The sequence below is a fragment of the Tachysurus vachellii genome, chromosome 6, assembly GCF_030014155.1.
Source record: "Tachysurus vachellii isolate PV-2020 chromosome 6, HZAU_Pvac_v1, whole genome shotgun sequence".
NCBI lineage: Eukaryota > Metazoa > Chordata > Actinopteri > Siluriformes > Bagridae > Tachysurus > Tachysurus vachellii.
Window position 1 is genome coordinate 3,219,747 of NC_083465.1, and position 24,924 is coordinate 3,244,670.

Below are 24,924 nucleotides of genomic sequence, written 5' to 3' on the forward strand. Positions count from 1 at the left end.
TGAAAATTATGCTTTACTGTTACACCGCTAGGGAGCCAGGGTCTAATTTAAAACATTATACAACATATATCTATGTCTGCTCGTTGTTGGTTAAGATAATTTCTTGTCTTGACTGAGAGCTATGTAACTCTCTATTGGCTAACCCAGTTATTAGAAAACAAGACAAATACTGAAAATTAAACAATATATCCTTTTGGTGCTAAAGGACCAGCATAGTCCATTAGATTGCTATATGTTCAACTACAAGTGATCTGACAAATGGATCCATCAAATGGATCCTTTACACAATCTTGGTAACAATTTAAAATGAAATATCCTGATATATCATCACACTTTTGTTGACAGGACTGTAGAGCTTCAGAGTACCTGCATTATGTGGTGCCATGGTTGACCCAGTTGGTCACACCTCATAGAAACAAGGATATTTGAGATTTGTATGTGTCTGTGTGTGCATGAGGTTAGGCCAGGACACTGCTGATAAGCATTCAAGCCACTCTGTGGCCTTGGCCATCGGCCACATTGACTGGGAGCATGTCATTTCCATACCGACACACACTTTTGAGACCATGTCATTTGGCCTGTGCTGCCACCCAACTGACACACAAGTGCTCATTAGCAGGGCAGTGAGGGTGTGAAGTGGTATGTCCAACATTATACAAACACACACACACATAAACACAAACACACACACACACAGTCTCAAGTATGCACACCCGGGGTTCACGTACACAATCAATACATCAGACAAGACATGACAAATAGACTTGCAAAATTCATAATCATAGATGACCACATTTCGTGTCAGCTGACTGTCCAGACATGCAGTAAGGGTTGCTGTCTAGTGGCTAGACATGTTGGGTGTGTTAAAGTATGAAGAGAAACAGACTAGCAGACAGACATGCAAATAAATGTAGCTGAATATAAAAAAGAAGAAGTTGAGAAACGTCTTGCAACACTGTTTCATCATACATTAATATATATCATTTCCAATTTTCAAAATTTCAGGAAAATTTTGTGATCCTGGAAAATTTGAGTCATAAAAATCAGGTCAAACAGAGAGATTGAGAATATGAGCGCTTCTAATGAGGCTAGGATTATGATACTATCAAGTGGTAAGTGAGGGTGGAGGGTTGGTTTAGCAGGCCCCAAACCACCAGTGCGCACAAACACACAGGAGGCTCACACACACTCTGCCTCCTCTCTGAGAGCTTATTCTGCTCTTTCTTTCTTTTGCTTTCTCTTTCTCAGAGCACTTCATTTTCCATCCTTGATCATCTCTTGGTAGGTTTCTGCCTCGTACACATTAGCCCGTTTTTTTTTAGCTAGTTCTGATCATCAAACACTGTGGGTCAGGATTGAGCAGGCCACAGGTGAGATATTTAAAAGTATCTGACAACCAATCAGACAGAAGGAGAAAAGAGAAGTACAGAGGTACGATTAAAAAAGAGGGAGGGATTGTGCGATTGAAAAAAGAGGGAGGGAACAGATCTGTGACCTCATGTGACATGTGACCTGGACTCCACCAATGGTTTGGCGGGTTGGGCCAGAAGCAGAATCATCGCGGGAGCTGTGACCAGACGTGAGACTGACGGTCCATCACCTCACCAATTACCACGACTTGAGCTACACACACCTGAACCTCCTAAACCAGAAACCCACAGCATCTACCATACTGTAACAGGTATGTTCACCTCACAACTTTTATCCATGACTTGTTTTTCCCTTTAGCACTTTCAATTTAAGCCACTGCTCTTGTATGTCTCTCAACGCTTCTGTATACTGTACGCTGTTCTCTTACCGAGCTTGTGGCTGCAGATTCCTGTGGCACTCACCAACCCTAGATTCTTGGTTGCGAGCAGCCTACGTGGTCTAAGAAACTCTTTCACCCACCTTTTTTTCATGCATCTGTTGTTACTTTCAATAGGCTGTAGCTGCTGGAGTGGTTCAGAGGGCAGCGCTGGTGCAGGACCTGGCTTTTGTGGACATCACACATGGCTTCGAACAGCATCTTTGACTCTTTCAGTAACTACTCCACTTTACTCAGAGGTAAGTCCCTCGTCTTCATCTGTGGCTAAATGTAATGTAAATATTAATTTTGGTACAAATGGACATGGAAACGGTATGATAGATGGAGCAGATGTAAGCGCCACTCAAACTCAACATACATTTGGAAATTTTATAGCAGATCTGTTTGTGTTAAAGCTGACTCTGCAGGTGCAACCTTATTTCAGCCAAAGTGTCAGAACTACCATCCTTATATTAATGGGCTAGTCTTATCATTCTGGAGCGTACAATATGTTGTATATCAATTGCGTGTTTTTCAGTGCTGCTGTGTTGTAATGGCTTCCCCGCCGCCTGGTGCATTATCAACGCACTTTGTATAAGCGCACTTTCATGTAGACCAATCTTTACTGGAACTCTAAAACCATAAAACAAAACCAGTGTACTTCTCATCCATTTACTCCCCTGAGTGAGGATACACTCTTTGCCTTTTTGTGGTCAGTGGGCCTTCGGGGTGGGTGTGTGCGTGTGTGCACTGCCATCTACTCCAATTCCTTAAGAAGGAATGGCTTTTTGCTGCAAAACATAATGGATCTTGGGTCATGTGCAGCGTGTTACCAGCTGATAGTGTTTTTGCATGATGATGTTTGTACTGTACAATACACAACTGATTATTTATTTATTTGTTTGTTTGTTTACTTGTTTGTTTAGGTCAAATACAAACATGCTGCAGGACTATGATCAAAGTAGTTTCATTTTTGGAATATCAAGTGGTTTGATGATATGACTCGATAAATGAAGGCAGATGAATTAAAATCAAGGATTGTCAGCACTGAATTATTGGGAGTATAATTTAGATCCACGCTTTGTTTGCGGTAGGGTAGATACCTTTAAAGTTACTACTAGAATCCGCAATTTTTTTTTTATTGGGTTTTCGTAACTCATTTTGCTTTATTGGGTAGTTAAAAGTTCATAATGTTATTAAACAGAAGCCTGATGCCATTTGAGTATCTGGTGGCAGCAGATAAACAATACAAACAAATACATAGATAAAAGTGTTTACATCTGTAACGTGCTGATAAACTGACATGAATCTCGTTCAAAGTTAAGTGTACTGGTTTTGAGCACAAAGTAACATCCACACTGGGGAAATAAAAAACATAAATTGAAAATAAGACAGGCCAGAAAAAAAAAGAATGACGGATGAAAAGAGAGAGAAAAGTTGACTGTGGCTTGTGCGATTTAATAAGAGACAGATACAGGACCGATCCTAAATTGTTTGCAGAGTGTTTTTTTGCGGAGCTTCCAAGTACTTACCCACTCACACACTCTGTTTTTAACACACACATACACACTTACACAGGCAGTGGTTTACATAAAAACGTATCTGATTGGATGACTGACAGTAATATGCTTTCGTTGGAGTAAGTTAGAAAAAATGTCATCTTATTCTTTCTTCCTTCATCTATGTCCTCTGCTCCATCTGCCTTTTTATTATTATTATTATTATTATTATTATTATTATTATTATTATTATTATTATTATTATTATTATCAGCAGAGTGATTTCTGAAGAATTGTCACTCAGAGATTTTTTTCCAGAAGGCATTTCAGTGTGTAAATGTCTGATGGACGACAGAGATCTGGCAGGCGGAATATCTGTGGCGCTTAAATGAGGATCTTAAATGCTAGCCATAATCACTATTGGAAATCATTAGCAGAGTACAATATCCTTTTTCAATTCATCGGTCATGAAAATTAAACCAGGGAAAGCATTTGATGGAGAAGCCAAGAGGCCAATAAAAATCTTTTCTCATATAAATTAGTTCAAGGAGGAAAAAAATCCCTCAGGGGTTTGACAGTTTCTTTCACTAAAGTAAAAGACTAATTTTTGAACAAGACTAATATTGTAGTTATTTGAGTTACTCAAAAATTGGTAAATACTGTAACAATTAAATTGCCAAATGAGCAATAACTGAAGACATTATGACACATTGCACTGTTATGTCATGATGTGGAAAGTTTTCCTTCTAGAAACTTTTATGCACTGTTTATGGGTGTCTCAGATTTAAAACAGTTTCTTTACAGCATGTTATTTGTTAAGCACTATGGATGATTCAGTAATTACAATGAACTAATAGCAAATGTGTGAGAGAATGAACTCTACGTAACTTTATGATCAGTTCATGTTGTGTAGTGAGCACAGTGGTTAAAATATATTAATTCTCACACCTCTGAAGATTTAAGTCTATTTTATTAATGTTCTTTTTAATACAGGAATAAACAATGCTTGATATGCAGTACACTTATATAACTTTAGAAAAAAACAAAAAATAGTCGGATAATCATCGGATTTCGATGATTATCTAATCTTTATATAAATATTTTATTTAAAGACAAAAACATGAACATTTTCGACTTCGGCTGAATTACAAACATCTCTAAGAGTTGAAAGCAGTTTGTTTTAAATCTTAATTAGACAGATGTTTTCATCCAAAACAGATTTCTTAGAAGGTGTTAAATTCTGTTCATTTTATTTGAATAGGAATATTAAAAATGTTCAACATTTTCCTTCAAGCAAAGCCTTTGATAAGATGGCACTATTTTAAAGAATTTACTGTATTATGGGACTTTTACCATTTCAACGTTATTTAATATAATTTTGAGACTAAAATTAAATCACATCCATGATATCGATGTTAACGACCCCATATGATAACGGCAGTCAGCAATGAGACAGAATTCAGTCCAAGCTCAATGTTGCTCTAAAGCACCAAACTTTTCCACCACTACAAACAGAAACTAGTGCATGTTTTTTAACGGCGAAGAAGAAGAGCCACATTTAAAGCCAAGGACGTTAATACTCAGAAGTGCTGCATACATGGCTCACAATGCAAAGTGTATAGTCATAATAAGAGTAAGATATGTAACTGTGAGGAATATGGGTCAGCAATACTTACACAGTACACTTACACTAAACAGCACAGGAAAAAAAACAACAGACACAGCAGCAGCAAATGTCTATGCAAAATAAATAAAAAATGCAATAATACTAAAAATAATTCTCACTTTCTAGTTCAGCTCTAATGCAACAGTGTTGATCATTTTCTTGTAAATAAAATTGCAGCAACAATACTGTGTGTGTGTGTGTGTGTGTGTGTGTGTGTGTTTGTTTAAATGGCATCTAAGTGCAAGTGAATGATTTTCTAGTTTTTTTCTGAGTGTATATTTTTCGGTTTAAGGTGTGTAATGAATACAGGACATAGATTATGTGTGGCATTTTTTAATACCTTTAATCATTTTTTTATTTGGTTATTTGATTATTTATTATCTCAATATAAAAATGAACGTAAAGTGAGCTACTGGTAGAGCAGCATGTTTATAATATACATTACACAGGAAAATAAATGTTGATATATTCACGTTTTGTGTGCCTGTGTGTGTTTTAACGTGCTAATCTGATGCAGACTCTGTTTGCTTCTGTTGCTCACCAGTAACCACAATGAGGTCACACCTGCTGCTCTGGAACTGCAGTTTATTAATGCTCCAAAAACACACACATACACAAAAAAACACACACCGAGACACAGATAAGCCGGGATACTTCTTTATAAAACTAACCTAAAGGACGGCTGACAGGTCTCTAACTGACAGGTCTCGCAGTGTGTAACCAAGGTCGGGAGCCTCTAGCAGTTACGTAATAGCGCAGACATCAAGACGCTGTTTTATATCACTGCATTCCTCTTTCAAATATCTATCAATGTGTTTGAAGGTCAAATTCACCGCACTTCAACAATGGACCAGTATTGTTTTTTCATCAGTGTTTTCTCATTAATTTCTTGGAGCCTTTTTAATCTATACTCACATATAACAAAGTTTTCTAACAATATAAGAAATAACATGCAATGTGTGTAGTTATTGGGATTGTTTTCATTAAAAACATACTTTACATGTATTGTTCTTAATCAAACTGTTTACTGCATAACGTCAAGATATATGCAAACCGAAATAGTACTGAGACTGAAAGAAGGGGCGGGGCTTCTGAGAGGATCAGATAACAAGAAGAGAGATACAAAAAAAAATCCCACTAACTCAATTCACTTATTGGACAAGGATGCTGCGCAAGGTGTGTATTTGAGTAATAACCTGTTCAAATGCACTTATTTAATGTTATGGATCATCCACGAGACAAGTTAGCTCCTGTTCCCATTCATGTCATAACAACTTTAGACAGTCGTTCCCTCAGCAGCCTCCTGTTGTCTCTCATCTGAAGATTAGACACAATCCATCCAAGTCAAAAGACTTAGTTTACCTTGACTGTTACAAAACCCTGACACTAGACACTCTAAATGCTTAAAAAAAGTCTCCTCACAGAAAATAACCTTAGCATTTACACCTTGTTCATCTGGAGCACCTGCTATACAACTTGCTTCTCTAAAAACTGTATCATAGTCAAACGAGCATTTCAATATAAATCTTGCATATAAACTGTGTAGTGCTGTGGTATAAATAGTATCTTACTAGTCTCAGGTGAAATCGGTAATCAGGAACTGATTACAGATTTCACTTGTTGAATTGAGGTTGATAAGTTTGTTCAGTGGTTGTGAAAACTGCAGCCCTCTATATACATATATTGGTGGTCTATGTGACAAGAATTGGAAGGTTGAGCCACATATGTCTCGAGTTATAGCTGTATCACAATAGAGCTGGTGAATTGGGGTCGGCACGAGCGAATGACTTTATTTGGGGATGGGAAGGTTTTATGACTCAGGATGTTCATGCTCTTTGGGTGAAAGAATGGATGTTTTTTTTTAGTGAGGAGGAACATAGCATAAGGTCAACAAGTCATAGGTAGTTTGAGTCAAAATGATCAAATCTGTCGCTAAAGAACTGTCTCACTCTTACCAACAGTTACATATGTAAGTGTAGTATGTATAAAGTATAAAAGGAGTGTGGTTTAAGGTTGTAGAAAGCCTTTGATTTTTCTAGGATCAGTTTCTCAGAACAGTAGTTACAGCCAAGTTTTTAAAGTTAAGAACCATTTTAACAATGAGCACTGAAAGCGAACACGTCAGAAAACTGGCGTGCCCATTTGCCTGTACTGGAAGCAGTTTACTCACTGTAAAACTACACTGCCTTCAGTTTATTAATCTCATAAACACATGGTTCGTGCTCCTCTAAATTGATGCATCGTTTGCTGGATCCGATTCAAAGTCTTTACGCTGCTCCTTTTCTTGCCTCTTGTACCAGAAACATCAAGAGCCGTGATGTGTAACTGTATATTAAGAGTTTTCGATATTGCACCAAAAGGGATCTAATAAAAAGCGCATGAGAGTGACGGTGGAGGGTCTCGCTCCTGCGTCTCATTTGGTTCAACGGCGTTGTGATTTAAAAAGCACTGTGCTGGCCTGTGGTGACGGACGATCTGGAGATGATTAGCAATTGTAAACGATTGGGGAGCGGGGGCGTATTTACTGGGCTCAGACTGTTTTCTCGTTTTCAAGTTGTGCTCGAGTTTCAAACCATAGAAACGTTTATCATTTAGGAGCTACTTATTAAGATAAACGGGCTGGTGGGCATGATGAGACGAGTCTTGAGCGTCTCAGGAAGAAGACTCAGAAAAAAGAGAAGAAAAAGCAGTGTCTAGAAACACGTGGCTTTATAGTTCATGAGCTGCTTTATAAAACTTGTCTTTGCATTGATATTGTAATGTGCTGTTCTTATAAAAGATCACTGAAAGTTTAAAATTCTCATAATTTTTCCAATTAAATCGGTTGTAAATAAGGTGCATGTAACATGAAAATACTGAGCAATTACCAGAACCTACAATTACCGTAAATCATGAAGATTTTATATTGCTTCCATAAAATCTGCAGGCTAAATCAAGTTGCTTATAATAAATGTAACAGCATAAGCTAAGATATGACGATGCATCATGGTAGCTAGTTAAGTCATTCATAGCAGAACTACAGTACATTGTAGGTAGAAAATCAATTAAAAAGCATTTCTAAGTTTACAATCATGTTATTGTATTTGTATATTTGTTTATTTTTACTAAATTTGAACACCTAGCTAAATAGCAACACTAACAAAGAGGCACTATGTTAAGATCTCTTGCTTGTAACAAACTTTATGTGCCAAGTTAGCTCGCTATCGAGACTCCACATAGGGGAAAAATATAATACTGGGAAAGTGTCCAATATCAAAGTTTCTGAAAGCGATTTGTGGGTGGTGTGCTCAGTAAAGTGAAAGAAGATAATGCCAGAGAGTTCATCTAAAGGTATCCCCATTGTTAAACATGTTGGCGGGTGACTATTTTTAATAGCAACGGTAAAGGACATTTGAAGGTGTATGAAAAGCACACTACCAGAATACTGACTTACTCATGAACACTTTTAGCAGAAAGCAGACTCTTGTGTAATCATTATGAATGCAATTACTGCTATGCTGAAAGGCAAAAATATCTAAATCTGTCATGACACAATGACACACATGTTAAGAAGATTTATGAGGTCTAGAGCCTTGAGGGTCTAGGAGTCTAGAGACACACTTCTATGGCCTTTAAAAACGCTGAAAAAATAATACAAGGACATCAAATCGATATAAATTTGTTCTAAATTTTAAACTAACATATGCATTCAGGATTGGTCATGTTTATATTGCATGATGAGTCTTTATTTGGTGTTTAAAGCAGTTAAACAGTCTCAATGGCCAATCATTTAGTAGCCAATCATTTAGTAGCTGACATTAATTGAACCCATACGCTGCTGTTAGCACGGTCTCTGTGACCTCACTGGCTTTGTTTCATATTCAGATAAACATTATGATCAAACGGTGTGTGCCGTTGCTTTGGTTTTAGGAAAAGAGCAGATTACACCAAATGAATTAAACACAGTAGCCAAAACAAAAACTGCAAAACACACACACACACACACACACACACACACACACACACACACACGTGTGTTTTCCTGTAAAACTAACTAAATGTTCTTATATATAAAAGTAATGATCAAACAATGACTCGATTTGTTGTTACACAAGAAAAATCGTCATCAATTAATGGTCTACAAGAAAAAGTGAAACATGGTTTCACTACAGCAAATTTGTCTACGTTTAATTTTTAGGTCAACATTTTTTGTGTTAGATTTAAAAGAATGCTTACAGGGTTTAGAGAAAACATTGCTGATTGCAGATACAGATTAAATAGATTTGACATTTAATGGTGAAGAAATGGTGCTTCAAATGAAAGTTTTTTTTAGATATAAAAAACCCAATAATAAAGATTAGTGCCCTTCGTAAAGCTTATTTAATAAAAGAAAGTAATTTTACAAAAACTATTTGCAAAGAGCTTCACTATTTTATCCTTTACGCCTGTCTATTCTTTGCTATCGTTGATGTTCGGTTATGTTTATAAGTGAATGAACTTTTGGATAAAAGTTATTTGTCAAACACCACTGTTTTCAAGATGTGCTTTTACAGAAAGAGGGTGTTCATGTAAGAAACTGCGAAAAGCAGAACCGTTAGTCTTATTCTAACCACACCTTCAGCACCTGCAAGAACAATAAACCTTTATCGCAAAAGAATGGTTGTTTTTTATTAGCTGAACCTAATTTATAAATGCTAACCTGAGAAAAACAGTAAGGGGGGGAAAAGCTGCATTTGCATTCTACTTATTACAGTTTTGCAAAATGTGAAGCGATGCAACTTGATAGGAACTAGCTGATTGTTCAATAGCAGGAACATGAAAAAGATAGTTTGGTGAGCAACCTGCACAGAAACAGATTAACAAACATTTACAGATATCACTTCCTTTGAGTTTCTGTTTTTGAAAAAGTTATTTTTTTTTTTTGATTGGTGTATTTCTGTTGGGAAACCATCTGTACATTTCTCTGCATGCAATACACCCTACTTACAGACAACCAAATCATCAGATATTTTTATGAGATCAGGTTGGACTCTCCCGCTTCTACTCTTTATCTAACGAACTAGCAATTATATTATCATGAAACTGCTGTCCTTACGACTCAAGGTGCATAAGTTGCATTGCGGTTTGTTTTATGCTTAAGGTTTTGTGCTTAGCATACTAAAATGTGAGCCTGAGCTGAGAAAAGGATCAGAGCTGGGGTTTGATGATTTACACTAGACAGTGATACACACTGCAGTTAAAATTTATATTTGATTTATAGATATATTTTCCTGCTGCCATGACAACATTTTTTAGTGTTATCCCAGTTGCTAAAAGTCTATGTTCGTCACCAAAGCAAAGAAAAATCTGATTCCTTGTATCTGACAGTTGACATTTTGTAACCCTGGGTTGTGAAAGAATAGTTAAGAGCTGACCAGTTCTCTTTATTTCAAGGATTCCCCTTGCACATGCAGACACACACACACACTTAAACTGGTTCTCCTCTTTCTTCTCATTCTTCACACTTCCGCAGTCTCGACTGAGGTCGGCCTGTCTACTGAGTTCTCACGCCACTAAGCGCACACACAAACACAGATACACACACACCCACATGCATTCAGAGCGCGTGCAGTGTCACACAGGATGACCATTCACTGCTGACTGTCTGCGTCTCTTGATTCAGCACTTTCAAGCACTGTGGACATTCCTAAGCAACAGCAGCTGACCAAAGCATCACATCCTCTGGGATATTCCACTGCAGACGTTACACATTCTAACACATATTCAAGAATGAAACGATCGCAGAATCTGTCATATTGTATATATTTGTTCACTTTTGTAATTAAAAATTTCAGAATACAATCCAAGGGATGTGTTAGGGGCCAGCAGTAAATCTCTGGAGGTAATGGGATTTAAACTGGTTCTTAACTGCTGAACTATCCAAAATCCATAAAATCCTAACCATAGCCTTGTAATTCTTCAGTTGTAGAACATTAGTCATTGTGTAAACATACGTGTGTAGACATACGTTGTGTAGACATACCATGTATGTTGCCTTTGTAACAGCAGGAACTGAGTAATACCTATAGAGATTCAGACTATAATACAGTGTTATAAAGGCTTTTGTTCAGCATTGGAGGTTCGTATTGAAACCAGGGTTTCTGATAGGATGTCAAACATGGTAGATGATCGTCGCTGATGTCATGTACTTTATTGTAAAAGAGCCCTTTCTTGCTTTCTTTAGCTTTAATCAGCTCAGTGATGTGGACTGTGTTTATTAGCTGATTAGATCTGATCGCTAGAATCAGCACTGGTGAAATGAGTTTACACTCAACGTCAAGAAGGCCCAAACAGTGCAATTAGAATAACAGAAACAGAGAGACAGAGAGTGAGAGAGAGAGAGAGACAGAGAGAGACAGAGTGAGAGAGAGAGAGACAGAGTGAGAAAGAGTGAGAAAGAGTGAGAGAGAGAGAGAGAGAGAGAGAGAGAGAGAGAGAGAGAGAGCGCGAATGATATTTTTAAGCCTAAGGTTAATGAGATGAAAAGAAAACACAAAATGTTGGAAAGATTCCAAAATAATATATATTATATTTATACATATGGATGTCTGATGATAGAAATCTACGTGATTTTTTTTATTGAATATGAGCGAAAATTGTATTACATATTAATCGTAGTATAATTATAATATATAAATTTAAATTAATTTGCACATGAACAAATCTAGAGCTCTGTAGTATTTGACACAACACTATTTCAGTGGTTTGACATATCTTTCACAAGCCAACATATGTGCAATAAGACTGGTTATCTTTAGTCACAAACTCTGTGTTTGCAATTATGTGTGTGCAACTATATCACACGCAAATGTTTTCACATGCCTGCTCACACACGCGCACACACACACACACACACACACTCACACCCTATCGAATGTTGTTCTGGTGATGTTTGTCTATCTTTTGACATTTACACTAACACATTCATTCTTAAAGGGTTACGTCTAGCACCCAAAAGGGTTCTTTAAATTGCCCTCAGAGGAAACTTTTATTGATTTTGTGTGTGGTTCTATCCAAGTAGAACCTATGAACCATTAACTCTCCAAAGAACCCTTGAAGAAAGCTTTTTTTTGTCACTGATACTGCAGAAGCCTGCAGGATGCAAATGAGCTCCAACTAACAAACCACATGTTTTGTGCTCTGTGATCTCTCAGAGTTTCCAGACATGTTTTCTGTGGGTGTTTTCAGAAGTTGTGGCATTGATGCAATCCAAATAAACTGGTCAAATTAATGCAGATCTTGAACAGACAAGACAAGCTATAATCCCAATATGCTAGCTTTGCTGTTAAGGTACAAATGTACATATTTTGTAGGAGTTCTGTAATAACAACTAACCTTGTCAAACCGTAACATAAATAGTAAAATAGCTGTTGAATTTAGAATTGTAAAAGCAATTTGCCGTACATTCCTTTTGCTCCTTCTGCCCATTTCAGTTATTTTTATTATCCAGCATGTGTCAGAAAGCCACGCATCATGCAGATAATGCAAAAGGGTCTCGTGCTTCTTATATACAGTGAAGGACTTCATTTAGTTTGAGGACTAAATCCCTTATGACAACATTCAAACGATCCTGAATTAAATTCAACTTTTCTTTAAATTATTATATAATTAACGACTGTAACAAACACCAGCTGAGTTTAACTCTTTGTATTTTCATGAGCAAGCATGTTGCAAACATTCATACATAGCTTGTTAAGCCTGAGAGGGAATCTAACCAGATGAAGTGGTTTTTGAGATGAACACAGAACTGTACTCTGTGCATGTCTTCTAGCTTCTTTTCGGCTGCCTGTCTCTCCCTCTCTCTCTCTGAGTTCCGGCCGTGATGGGAGACCACCACACACGAGCACAAAGGGGCATTGTATTCTAGGGGGAAAATGTGGTTAGCAGACAGCAGTAGACGGCCCCAGCGGTTGCTGGCAGGCAAGTACACTTCCTAGTGTTGACTCCACATGAACACTCATTTTGGGAAAGCCCTGAGTTATGGCAGCTGTGGTGGCATGCTTATACGTAGACTATTTCGGGAGCTGCCTGGGTGGGGTGGGTGTACATCCCTCTCTTTCTTTCTCTCTCTCTCTCTCTTGCTGGAAAAGAGCTTTACTTCTCAGATTTTGAAATCTCTTTAAGCAGCTTCTGTGTAGAAGAGGTTAAAAAGGAGTCTGCTCATGTGTACATCTTAATTTCTTTATGGGATTTTAATTCCACATTCAACCAGTCTGAATGGTTCCACATGGGCTGGTATGTATTTAATATCCAATAGAAAATAGTCAAGCAAGTTTAAAAAATGACTGTGATGCCCAGTGTTGGGTGTTAAATCAGATTGAGTAGTCTAAATAAATTATTATAAATTATAAAAAAATTATAAATTTACTAATCAGACCAGTCTGAGTGGGTGTGGCCTAATATTCTAAGCACAAGCATCATTCTAGCCTGCTTGACATAAACGTTTAAAGGGAAGTGGTAGCCTCAGTTACTCCACTGTATAAATTAGATAAATGTAAATCACACTGGATAAGAGCATCTGCTAAATGTAAATGTAAATGGACTGTTTACCTACAAGAAAATAGCTCAGCTTTCACTGAAGATTCAAGCATAAAAGCTGTCTAAACGATGAGCAGTTTAGATTAACGGTTACTCAAGCGGCACCCAAGATTAACTCTGCCAACTTTATAAATGAATTCACTGGTAAACATTGGAATGTCACTAATTACAAGGCCGACATTAAACTAACTGTGGAACCCAAATATCACATATGAATGAATGAAATACAAAATGGTATGAGTGAGAGTTGTGCCGATATCATCAAAGTGCATGAGTGCAGAAAATGTAGAGGACTCGTAGAGTGGTGCAGTCATATGCTGACATCATAAAAATGCGCCACACACAGGGGTTATGACCTAATAAAAGAGGGCCTTTGGCACACCACCAACAAGGATGGAGAGAGAAGTTAGTCATTCACACCACCTCACTGGATTTTGGTTTTTGGCTATAGGACAAGAAAGATATATTTTCTGCACTTTGACTAATACTAGCTAAGAAAATCTAAGGACCACTTGTACATTTTACATGGCTTGGCTTAGAAATCTGCAATTATGAGACTACGTTGGGTTGAGTCATCGTTATTATTTATGTATTTGCTAGCTTTAGAGCCAAAATGGCATCAGCCCATGTAACGAAACACAATATTAGTCAAAACACACACGACTTGGGACTTTTCTGAGAGGAAAACTTGAGAGAGAAAGGACAGTGGGAAAGAGAAACAAAGAAGAAAGGGAGAGAAACAGAAAGAGACAAGGCCTGTATGTTGCGGTTGAGAGAGTGGGAGGAGGGGAGCTTACTGTCATTTTGGCAACACCGACACACATATTGCAGCCATTACCACAATGGAAAAAATGTTTTTCTGCAAAATGCAATTACTACAGATTACAGATCGGCCAACGTAGCATTGGAGGTACTCAGCAGAATGAAATGTTGTATACTGTACTGTGTTTGTGTGTATTGAATTGTGTGTCAAAAAATATCATCTGCAGTGTTAAAAATACACTTGTCGCATTATGTGTTAAACACATGTTTATAGGGACTTAATAAACATGTAATAAATGTAGCTACATGAATGATGGTAAATATGAAATAAAAGGCAATAATAATATAAACTCTGTGTGTGTGTGTGTGTGTGTGTGTGTGTGTGTGTGTGTGTGTGTGTGGGTGTGTGTGTGTGTGTGTGTGTGTGACAGTAAGTGAAATGACTGAGTTCAGTGCTCACAGCTGTCTCAGCTCATAAGCAGCCCCCTCTAGAGGCCAGGTGATTTTACCCTCTGCAAAACCCATTTTACCCTAAAGCAAAAAAGTAATTTAGGTCCTGATACAACATTAAATTATAATAAAGGAGTCATCCTGATAATCATAGCAGTTTAACTGCTCCTAGACATTTTAAAGTTTTATTATTATTATTATTATTATTATTATTATTATTATTATTATTATTATTATTATTATTCAATAATTTGTGAAGCACAATATTCAATATATATGAAAATAATAAACTAATGCATTTATAATGCACAACTTATCATGAAAGAAATTACATGTGCTTCCAAATATAACTGATAAGAATTATGATGTGACATAATATTTCACAATAATTCACAATTCTGTAGCGATGAGTGTGCTTTCACATTTGCGAAATTCAGTCTGCCTGAATTTCATCTGTAATTTATTGGTAAGAATGTCCAAGGTTGAAAAAAGGTCAAATTTTCTGAAGAAAAAAAAATAAAAAATGCACCAAGAACGATAATTTTAAACTCCTGAATGATCAGATCATAAATTGGGGGCAAGGGATAAAAAAAAAAATCTTTTTAGCTGAATATAAAGAGATTTATAATGTGTGGAATTCCATCTCTTGATTTTAGCATGCACTGGTGAGTAAGCATAACAGCTTTTTCACTGATCCCCAAAAATAACTTTACTCAGGAGCATTAGTTGAACATTACTTCATGTCAGTCAGAGAAACTGAAACTGATCTGATATTGACTCACATCATTAAAGGCCTGACTGTCCCTGAAAGAAATATATCTGTAATTATTTGCTTGACATTGATAGATGCTGCATTGACTGCACATGAAGAGTGAAATTCAATCGAGATCTTATATACATTAAATATTTGATCAGTGTTTATTCCAAATCTTTTACTGCAATCCCAGCCTAAAGCTTTGCCAACACTTTTACCATAGTAGACGCCTCCTTTAACACTAATGCCTAAGATAATGAAGATATACTGTATGATATATGAAACAAGATATATGAGGTATATTTAAAGAAAGCAGTGTGAGGAGGAAACTTTTTAAACAGAAGCTACTAAACAAATGCTAGAATTCATCGTTCCATTCAGTCTACTTAAGGGCCCAAATGTAATTTAAATGCATCTGATGAGAATGCAGAACTCACTCTGGGTTGGCTGCATCTGTTAGCTCATGCTCTCTCACTTTTTCTCTCTCTCTCTCCCTCTCTCTTTCTCTCTCTCTCAATCTCTCTCTCTCGCTCTCTCTCTCTCTCTCTTTCTCTCTCTCAATCTCTCTCGCGCAATCTCTCTCTCTCTCTCTCTTTCTCTCAATCTCTCTCTCTCTCTCTCTCTCTCTCTCTCTCTCTCTCTCTCTCTCTCTCTCTCTCTCTCTCCCCCTGTTTGTTTGCATGCTGGCTCAGGGCAGTAGCCCACTGGCCAGAAACTCGAGCAGACACTTTTTACGGAAGGAATGCACTCTGTGGCTTCGAGGCTCCCTCTCTCCCTGTAATTTGCAAAAGCAGAGAACCGTGCAGACGCCCACGGCTGGCAAAGATGAAAAATCAACCGACTTCTGGTGGCATTATTGCCCCGTGTTCTGCTTGGGTCAGTGTTTTCTAATTGTGTCCATTTAGTCATTCTATTATGTGTTTTCCCTGCAGAAGTGCTTTACACAGAGGCCTGGCATGATGAATCATACATAGGAATCATTCAGGTACATAAAAAGTGTCCTGAGTCCATTTAATACATAAGCCAAATGTATACAGCTATCTATAGCTTGTTATTTTAATGGCAAAGAGGGGTAGTGTCAGGAAAAAGGAACAAGTGCATAAATACATGAAGAGTCTCGGTAGGTGTGCCCGGACATCACTTTCTAATTTACTGTAGTTACGGATGTAGAAGAAGTCATAATATACACAAAGTAATACTTTATTGAAACCTTAATCCATTCATTGTACACGTTCCTAAATGAAAGACTCATTCTCAGTCCCTGCACATTCACTTTTTTATGCAGATGCAGCACATGCATCAACTCCGTGACATCAGCTTTATTGAAAATGTATGAAACAAGCAGACTGAGATGAATAAATGCATTTTAAAACCCCCTATAAAGCCCTCTGACATCTTGCAACGACCGAAATATCTAAATAATCAGAGCCTGATGAGGCTGCATCCATCTTGCCATCGCCGCTGATTAAAGCCGAATGAGCTGCAGTCTGATAGCGGGCCCTTTGAGCTTTCCGCGGAACAAGCGCTTCTCTTTGAACCTGTGAAAGCCGGTGGCCCATTTGTAAAGACTCACGTCGTTTTTCATCACGTTATTACGATACCACCGCGTACTGCCCGACTCGAAGACATGCGTTCTTTAAGGAGGAGGATTATGGAAAATACACGCGGTGTTAGATGTCCGCTGAACGGGAGCTTTAGAAACCGTAGAAAGTGCGCGGTGAAGAGGCGGCGGAGGCTCGTGTGACAGCAGCGCGGTTAAACATATTAATAATGAACAGATGCGATGCGGGAGAGACGCGCCGCTCCTGCTGGAGAGCCAACGGTTGCCTCACACCCTGATGTGTATTTAGTATTTAAAATTCACGCAAATATTGCAAGTGCGAACTATTCTCTCTTTCAGTGTTGAATTTGCAGTGTTGAAGTTGTATGTTAATAACCGACCAATGAGACGGGATTAAATTGCCCATTTGCGGGTCTTCTTTCTGACTCACGTTTGCGACTCATAATACGTCCGCTGTCTTATATACAACCAGCCTGGACAACAAGGTCGGGTGGGTGTTTGGAGGGTCTTGTTTGGGGAAGGAAGACTCCACCAGAGTCTGGGTGTTATAATAATAATAATAATAATAATAATAATAATAATAATAATAATAATAATAATAATAATAATAATAATAATAATAAACTGATCAACATGTCCATCTATTTTTTATCAACTGACAAATATTTATCCCCAAGCTTTCCTCCATATACAGTGTTAATTTGTTGTCAAAGACAACAAATGTCATGATTGCGACGTCGTTTTAATGCCACAATAGTCATCTTTAATATATTCTTCAAAGACACTTAGTCCAGTATGACAGAAATGATAAATGCGGCTCTTTTGTCATATTTACAACAAACTTTTTTTTATTACTTTATCTTAAATAATTTTTCCTGATTTTTATGATCTGGTCCGTGTTGATCGGTTATTGCTTTATTTCTGATCCATTTATCTGATCCTCTGCACTCTCTCACTCTCTTTGATAAAATTAGATAATGATTTTGAGTCAGTAGTATCAGAGGAGGAACAAACTAAAAGCTTTGCAAACTTTAAGCGCATCTGTAAAAAAAAAAAAAAAGTTTATTTATTTATTTGTTTGTTTATATATTTTTAATTTTGATTATTACTTATTATTCTCTTGCTGATATGCAGCCGGTGAAAAATGGCGCCCAATCGGAAACGTAGTCAGACTGCTTATACTGGCATTTGCGGTTATTGATTTTACGTTTTTAACCTTGTTGTTTTCACAGACATCCGCCAGAAATAAAAAAAAAAGGGAGAGAGAGAGAGAGAGAGAGAGAGAGAGAGAGAGAGAGAGAGAGAGAGAGAGAGAATAAATGTGACCGTTAAATGTGATTTGATATTTTTTGTTTTTTCACACTGTACATTTGTAGCTTTAATGACTAAAATATTAACTAAATATCCTTGCAAATACGAGCTACAAATTGATATTGCGAAATGCCTTGAGATCTTTTTAAACCCCACTTGAAATGCTGGACACGGCTGTAGATCATTAAGAATATAAAATGATTTCTGTTTCATTAGATTATTTAAATGATGGGATTCAAAAAAACACCCCACAAAGATATCGCTGCTAAATCACAATGCAAACATAAAAATGTTTATACAGATCGTTTGCAAATTGAAGCCTTCTGCCATATTGTTATTATAAAAACCAAGACTGTGTCGTCTAACTGCACATAATTATTACAAAAATCATAATAATTCAATATTGCAGGAAGGCAAAACGGATTTAATGCTCGTTCTTAGATTTTTTTTGTCATAATGCTTCTGGCAGTGTTATTAATTTCGGACTTCTTCATGAAATACTTGAACTAGCACTTTCTCCCCTGTTTGTTGTATGTGTGTATTTGTTTAAATGTAAATTGAACCAAAGTTAATGTATTCATCGATAGAGACTTAAATACACTTTTGTACGTCGCTCTGGATAAGGGCGTCTGCCAAATGCTGTAAATGTAAATATGACTCGTTTCTGTGTGTATGGAATATCATAGATTTAAATAATAATAATAATAATAATAATAATAATAATAATAATAATAATAATAATAATAATAATACGTATTATTAGTATTGTTTTTCATTGTATTTATATTTTAGGAATTTTAATCGTATGTGACCTAACTGAAAGAGTTTATTTCAGTAACATATCTCTAGTCAATTTCAATAATTTGGAGCACGTTAAATGTGTGACCCCGTATCTGCACTACCCTAGAATGCGGTTTTAGACACAGTCTCTGATTCTCTTTTACCCCCATGCCACACCCCCTCCACACACCCCCTCCCCACCACCCCCGAGCTCAGGCACATTTTAACAACAAACGCGCCTACTAGTGGTGACGCTCTGAAGGGAGAGAAGGGTGTGTCGCTTAACGTGAACCGCGTATCCAACTCTTTATAATAGCTTTAATAATCACTGTTTATCGTCACCCCCTCTCACCGTGTAGTCCGTTTATTCAGGCATTAGATTAATGGGAATTAATATAATTTATTTTATTTTTTGTTTATTTATTGTTTCTCCATTGTTTTACTTTAAATATATATGGAGCATTTCATATAATAATTATATTTCTGCATCTTTTAAATATACGATATGTATAGAATTCTCATATTGACTCATATAGAATTAATGTCACCTCTCATAATATAATACTACGATATTACGAATTGTAGTATTAATATTAGTAGTCTGTTAGAAATACTATACTTTTTCTGTTTTTTTTTTTGTTCTCGGTCTTTCCCTCCTTAATTCTCGGAAAGAAAAAAAAACTAAGGTTTATTTTAATACTAATATATTCCATTTTATAGACTCTTTACTGCATATTGTAAGTCTGTTCCAAAAATGTGATGCACTAACCTTCAGAAGCAGTTAAGAGCTGCTGTAATGCCCCTCACTAGTGCCAACGTGTTACTGCTTTCTTTTCTGTTCAATGGAGCAGAACTCAAACTATTCTTTAATATAAACTCGAAACAGTTTTATTTGCTGTTTACCTTTATTTAAAAATACTAAGAATCTTCCCTCTGCCGCCAGAGCACGTGTTTTAGTTCATGTACAAATATACAACCTTAATAACCTAGCACAGCAATGTCCTGCTGATAAAACTCGTATTGGTTGATAATGAATATCAGAGACGGGAAATAGCTCTTAATTGCAGCGCGTTTGGAAGGCACTGAGTATTAACTGGGCTCCTCTAACAGACAGCGCTTTCGTTTTTGCTCCACGTGATTCTGATTGGTCAAGAGAAACCACGCCCAGACCTCTCGTTGGTTGCGGAGCATTCAGAGCTCGGAAACTTCTAAAATGAGTTGAGTAAACACTGGCGTGTGTAGATCACATTCAGCCTGGAGAGCAGCGAGCGCACATCGGAGCCGCCGGAAAATAAAACAAAAACAAATACGAAACCTTGATGGTGAAAAGGATCACACAGACTCAGAGTGGATCTGATCAGCATTAAAAATACTGGCGAGGGACTTTATGCTTACCTATTTTTTTCTGGAATAAACACGAGGCTTTTTTTTTTTTAGTTCTGTCGGGATCTGCTGTGAAGCGAAAACAGATGACACACAGCGTGCGCTTCTGATGGACGGAGACGCAAACTCTGCGATAGAGCAAGTAGCGCTGTGATTCCACTGGGAGCAGAAAAGATAAATAAATAAAGTGCACGAATTTAGACAAGTTATCGACTCTTGAACCAGAGAAATCTCATCTGTTGTTTTAATATTAGTTGTGACTGATGATAAAAAAGGAAACAGGAGTTAGTCAGTGACTGCAGACTTCTGAGTGTTTTGCATCTGGCACGAAAGCAAAAGAGCTGAGGGCTCCGTTTGCGGTGTCTTGCTTCTTTATTTTATTTATTTATTTCATTCAAGTCAGTGGGAAAAGTGCAGGGGTGCAGTTAACGCTTCGTCTGCTGCACCCAGAGCTGCTCATCACGTTTATCTAATCTCTGAGCAAAACAACTTCAACACAAGGAGAACTTTAAACCTGTACTATTCTTTCATTAAACTCGCGTCTGGGACCTGCACGTTTTGTACCCGCATTTGGGTTTTTGTTGTTATCATTTTTCCCCTTTATTGATTCTTGCTGATCTTGAAGTGGCACTTACACTCCACGATTTCGTGATGCATATACCTGTAGACCCGACCACCACCAGACGGTTCACGCCGCCCTCCGCGTCTTTCCAGTGCGGGAAGCTAGTCGGCGGCAGTGACGGCAGCGCGGGAGGCGCGAGCGGCATGAGCGCGTCGGGTCCTCTGAGGTCACGGCATGCGGCGGACACGCGCTCCGTGGTAGACGTGCTGGCGGACCACGCTGGAGAACTCGTGCGCACCGACAGCCCCAATTTTCTGTGCTCCGTTCTGCCTTCACACTGGCGCTGCAATAAAACTCTTCCCGTTGCCTTCAAGGTAATCTCTCTCTCTCTCTCTCTCTCTCTCTCTCTCTCTCTCTCTCTCTCTCTCTCTCTCTCTCTCTTTCTCTTGGGTTATGTCCATCACAGCTCTCTGTGTATTTAATTATTTATTTAATTATTTGTTCTTTTATTGGCACACACATTTCGGAATTTTAGAATGGAAAGGATTTTTTTTTTTTAGCCTTCACACAATGTACAAATTTAGAAAAGCACTATTAATCCTTACATCTGAAAGAAACCACAAAGCAAGGAGTTATTCCTAATTATTATTATTATTATTATTATTATTATTATTATTATTATTATTATTATTATTATTATTCCATTTTAACATGTCTGTTAAGCTTAATACTCAGCTTTAAACTTAATACATATCAAACTCATTTATTCCTCAGTTCGGTTGAACCATTTCGAATTTTTCTTTTGTCGATTTAATGGCCGCCCAAATAAACTTGACCTATATTGTTATTATGAACAGTATTAATAGCTACATTAACACTGTCTAGATCAGACACGCGTGTTTGAGTTGATTAATCTCTGAATGCGATTCCATAGTACGGCATTATAATTCGGATTAATGCATCATTTCAGTGTCGGGCTTTACACGCTGATTTAGCAGTCACACCCAACAGAAATGATCCTTTAACTCAAACTTAATGCTCATTTTGAGTCTGTAAAATCTTGTTATTTTTAATGAACTGAAACCTTAAAAAAAAAACACTTTTGTGTAAATATATCACATGAGACGTGATTACAGCTTATGATGATATTTCTGTATAATAAACAAACAGCTCTATTTTTGTATGGAGATATAATTCTATTATAAAATTGTTGTAAATGTGTTATTAATATACTACTATTGTAAGGATGTTATAGATCAATGAGTACAGTCAGCTGTGGTTTTGACCAAAGTTTTCTGTTTGTGTGTGTGCGGTGTGGTGTGTGTGTGTGTGTGTGTGTGTGTGTGTGTGTGTGTGTGTGTGTGTTTCATACCTCTCCCCCATGCAGGTGGTGGCTCTCGGGGACGTTCCTGACGGTACCCTGGTCACCGTCATGGCAGGAAACGACGAGAATTATTCGGCCGAGCTGAGGAACGCGTCCGCCGTCATGAAGAACCAAGTGGCCCGTTTCAACGACCTGAGATTTGTTGGAAGAAGTGGCAGAGGTGCTTTTTTTTTTTTAATTTGTTTAGCAGCATAAGCATATCTGAATCCAGGGATAATAAATAATAATTAAAATCCAGGGACAATCCAGGGACTTTAATAATATTTTATACGATGCACTACATGTACAAGAACAAACACATAATTAGTTAAGTATTTTTAAAGCCTGTATATTTTGTGTGTGATTTTTTTTAACAGGTTAGCTTGTTTACACACCTTCATACATAGCTGAGATCCTTCCACAGCCTCTTTTCCCCTCGTTTCCTCTCTCCTCGCTCCTGGCTCACGTTTTTCCTGATAAACGCCAGATTTTTTAAACACTTACAGACGGATAAAGGGAACAGGGAATTAAAAAAAAAAGGACCTTTTATTTCTGCAGTCAGTTACTCCACCCTGCTCCTCCACCCTGCTCTCACAGCTGAGGTCTCAGAACTAGCTGTTAGCTTCTGTGTGAAAATAGCTCGTATATAAAAAATAAAAAACATTAATACCACCACCACCATCGTGTACCCCACCATCTTGACACTCTATTTAACACGGAAAGGCGTGTGGCTTTAAGAGTTTAACCACTGTTTCTTCACAAAACCAAAAAAACGCCGCTTTCAGCACTATTGTTTTTTTTTTTTTTGTTGTTGTTGTTTTTTTACCTCAGCTCTCTTCCCCCCCACCCCCCCACCCCACAAAACGACCGTTAGGTCGTGCGAGCTCTTGCTTTGCTTTGGCTTCGCACGCGCGCTTCACAGCCTCGCGCGCGATAACGAACCAAATGAACAGGCTCATGGAAAAATCCAGAACAATCTGTGTGAAAAAACAAACAAACAAACAAAACAACGAAAATATACGAACCTATAGTGTATAATACAATACATTACGTCAATTTATCTTACTATATCCCACTAGAAATACATAAAGTCTCCTTAATCTGGATTAAAAACAAGGCTATATTTTGGGTCTGTGTTTGCTAATTGCTTTATTTACATAAACCCTTATAAAATACAGCGTATTAAAACATCACTTTAAGTTCATAAATCTGGCTATAGACAACCTAAAAAAAGCTTTACTTGAATTTTAATCATTAATACACTATCCATGGACTAAAAAATAATGAAATACACACTTAGATTTAACAGTAAATAGATTTAAATAAATGTAAGTATATGTTCTGAGATGACTCTAAAATATACTATAATACTGTATCAATGTTAGTTCATTACCCTCCTTTAAAAAAATAAATTTATGAAAATAAATTACATTGCTATATAACTTTTAAAGCTATATATATGTATATATACGTATATATGTATACATATATACGTATATATACATATATATAGCTTTAAAAATACTTAGTTATATACTAAGTTATATAGCAATGTAATTTATTTTCATTAATTTTATGTAATATATATATATATATATATATATATATATATATATATATATATATATATATATATATATATATATATATATATATATTGTTATATAACCTAATGACCGTAAACATTAACATGAAAGACAGTAAGACAAATAACAGCTGTATTAGTGTTGAGTTTACTCTGAAGACACTGTAGATCTGTCAGTATAATTACCAATTACTTTAATTTCCTCAAGCCTATCGTACACATTACAGAACAAATAGCACAAGATGAAAGTATATACAATTTTAGTTTCAACAGATCTATGAAGAATTAGACAGTTAAAAAAAAAAAAAAAAAGCTAATCACAAAATCAAGTTAAAAAGAAAAAGGAATCGCAGTACTGAATTTGCACTGCTGCCAAAGTACTGAAGCATTCTGAAGAAATGAATGTGACTGTAAAATAAATAGACAATGGTATTTAGCATAAATTTCAGAATGGTGTTATTAAGTGAACTGCTAAATTCCTGTGTGGGTTTTGTTGTTGTTTTATTTGATATATATATATATATATATATATGTGTGTGTGTGTGTGTGTGTGTGTGTGTGTGTATTATATTATTTAATACAGAACGCAAGTGTATTTTGAGCACTGTATCTGAATACAGGCACTGGGTAAACTTGAGAATTTTCCGGCAGGTTATTTAAAAGATCGATTTCTGACCAACTTAAAAAGCATCTGGTTGACCAAAAGTGTCCCACCACAGTGACGCACAAGAGAGTGAATTAAATTCCAAGCCACATGACCACTGAGGAAGATGGGCGGTAAATAAAGGACCCTTGCCCACTTCCTCTTTTAGCCCACAATAGATGCACTGTAAATAATTTCTTTTTTTTTATATTTCAGGGAAGAGTTTTACTCTGACAATCACGGTGTTCACTGGACCCCCCCAA

General features: G+C 37.0%; 1 protein-coding gene across 2 annotated transcripts in view; it reads left to right on the forward strand.

The window, feature by feature from the left end:
* The first annotated feature begins 1,520 nt into the window (after positions 1–1,520).
* The window catches only part of runx3 (RUNX family transcription factor 3), a 48,545-nt gene continuing 25,141 nt past the window's right edge, over positions 1,521–24,924 (forward strand). Inside the window, exons 1-5 of one of the 2 annotated variants that reach the window (XM_060871775.1) lie at positions 1,521–1,681; positions 1,925–2,046; positions 21,176–21,444; positions 22,458–22,614; positions 24,878–24,924. The exon at positions 24,878–24,924 is cut by the window's right edge and continues 58 nt beyond it. In XM_060871775.1, the coding sequence (XP_060727758.1) occupies positions 1,992–2,046; positions 21,176–21,444; positions 22,458–22,614; positions 24,878–24,924 (528 nt within the window). In that variant the 5' untranslated portion in view covers positions 1,521–1,681; positions 1,925–1,991. Of the gene's footprint in view, positions 1,682–1,924; positions 2,047–21,175; positions 21,445–22,457; positions 22,615–24,877 lie in introns of those variants that run through there. The other variant, XM_060871776.1, reaches the window with a different exon arrangement.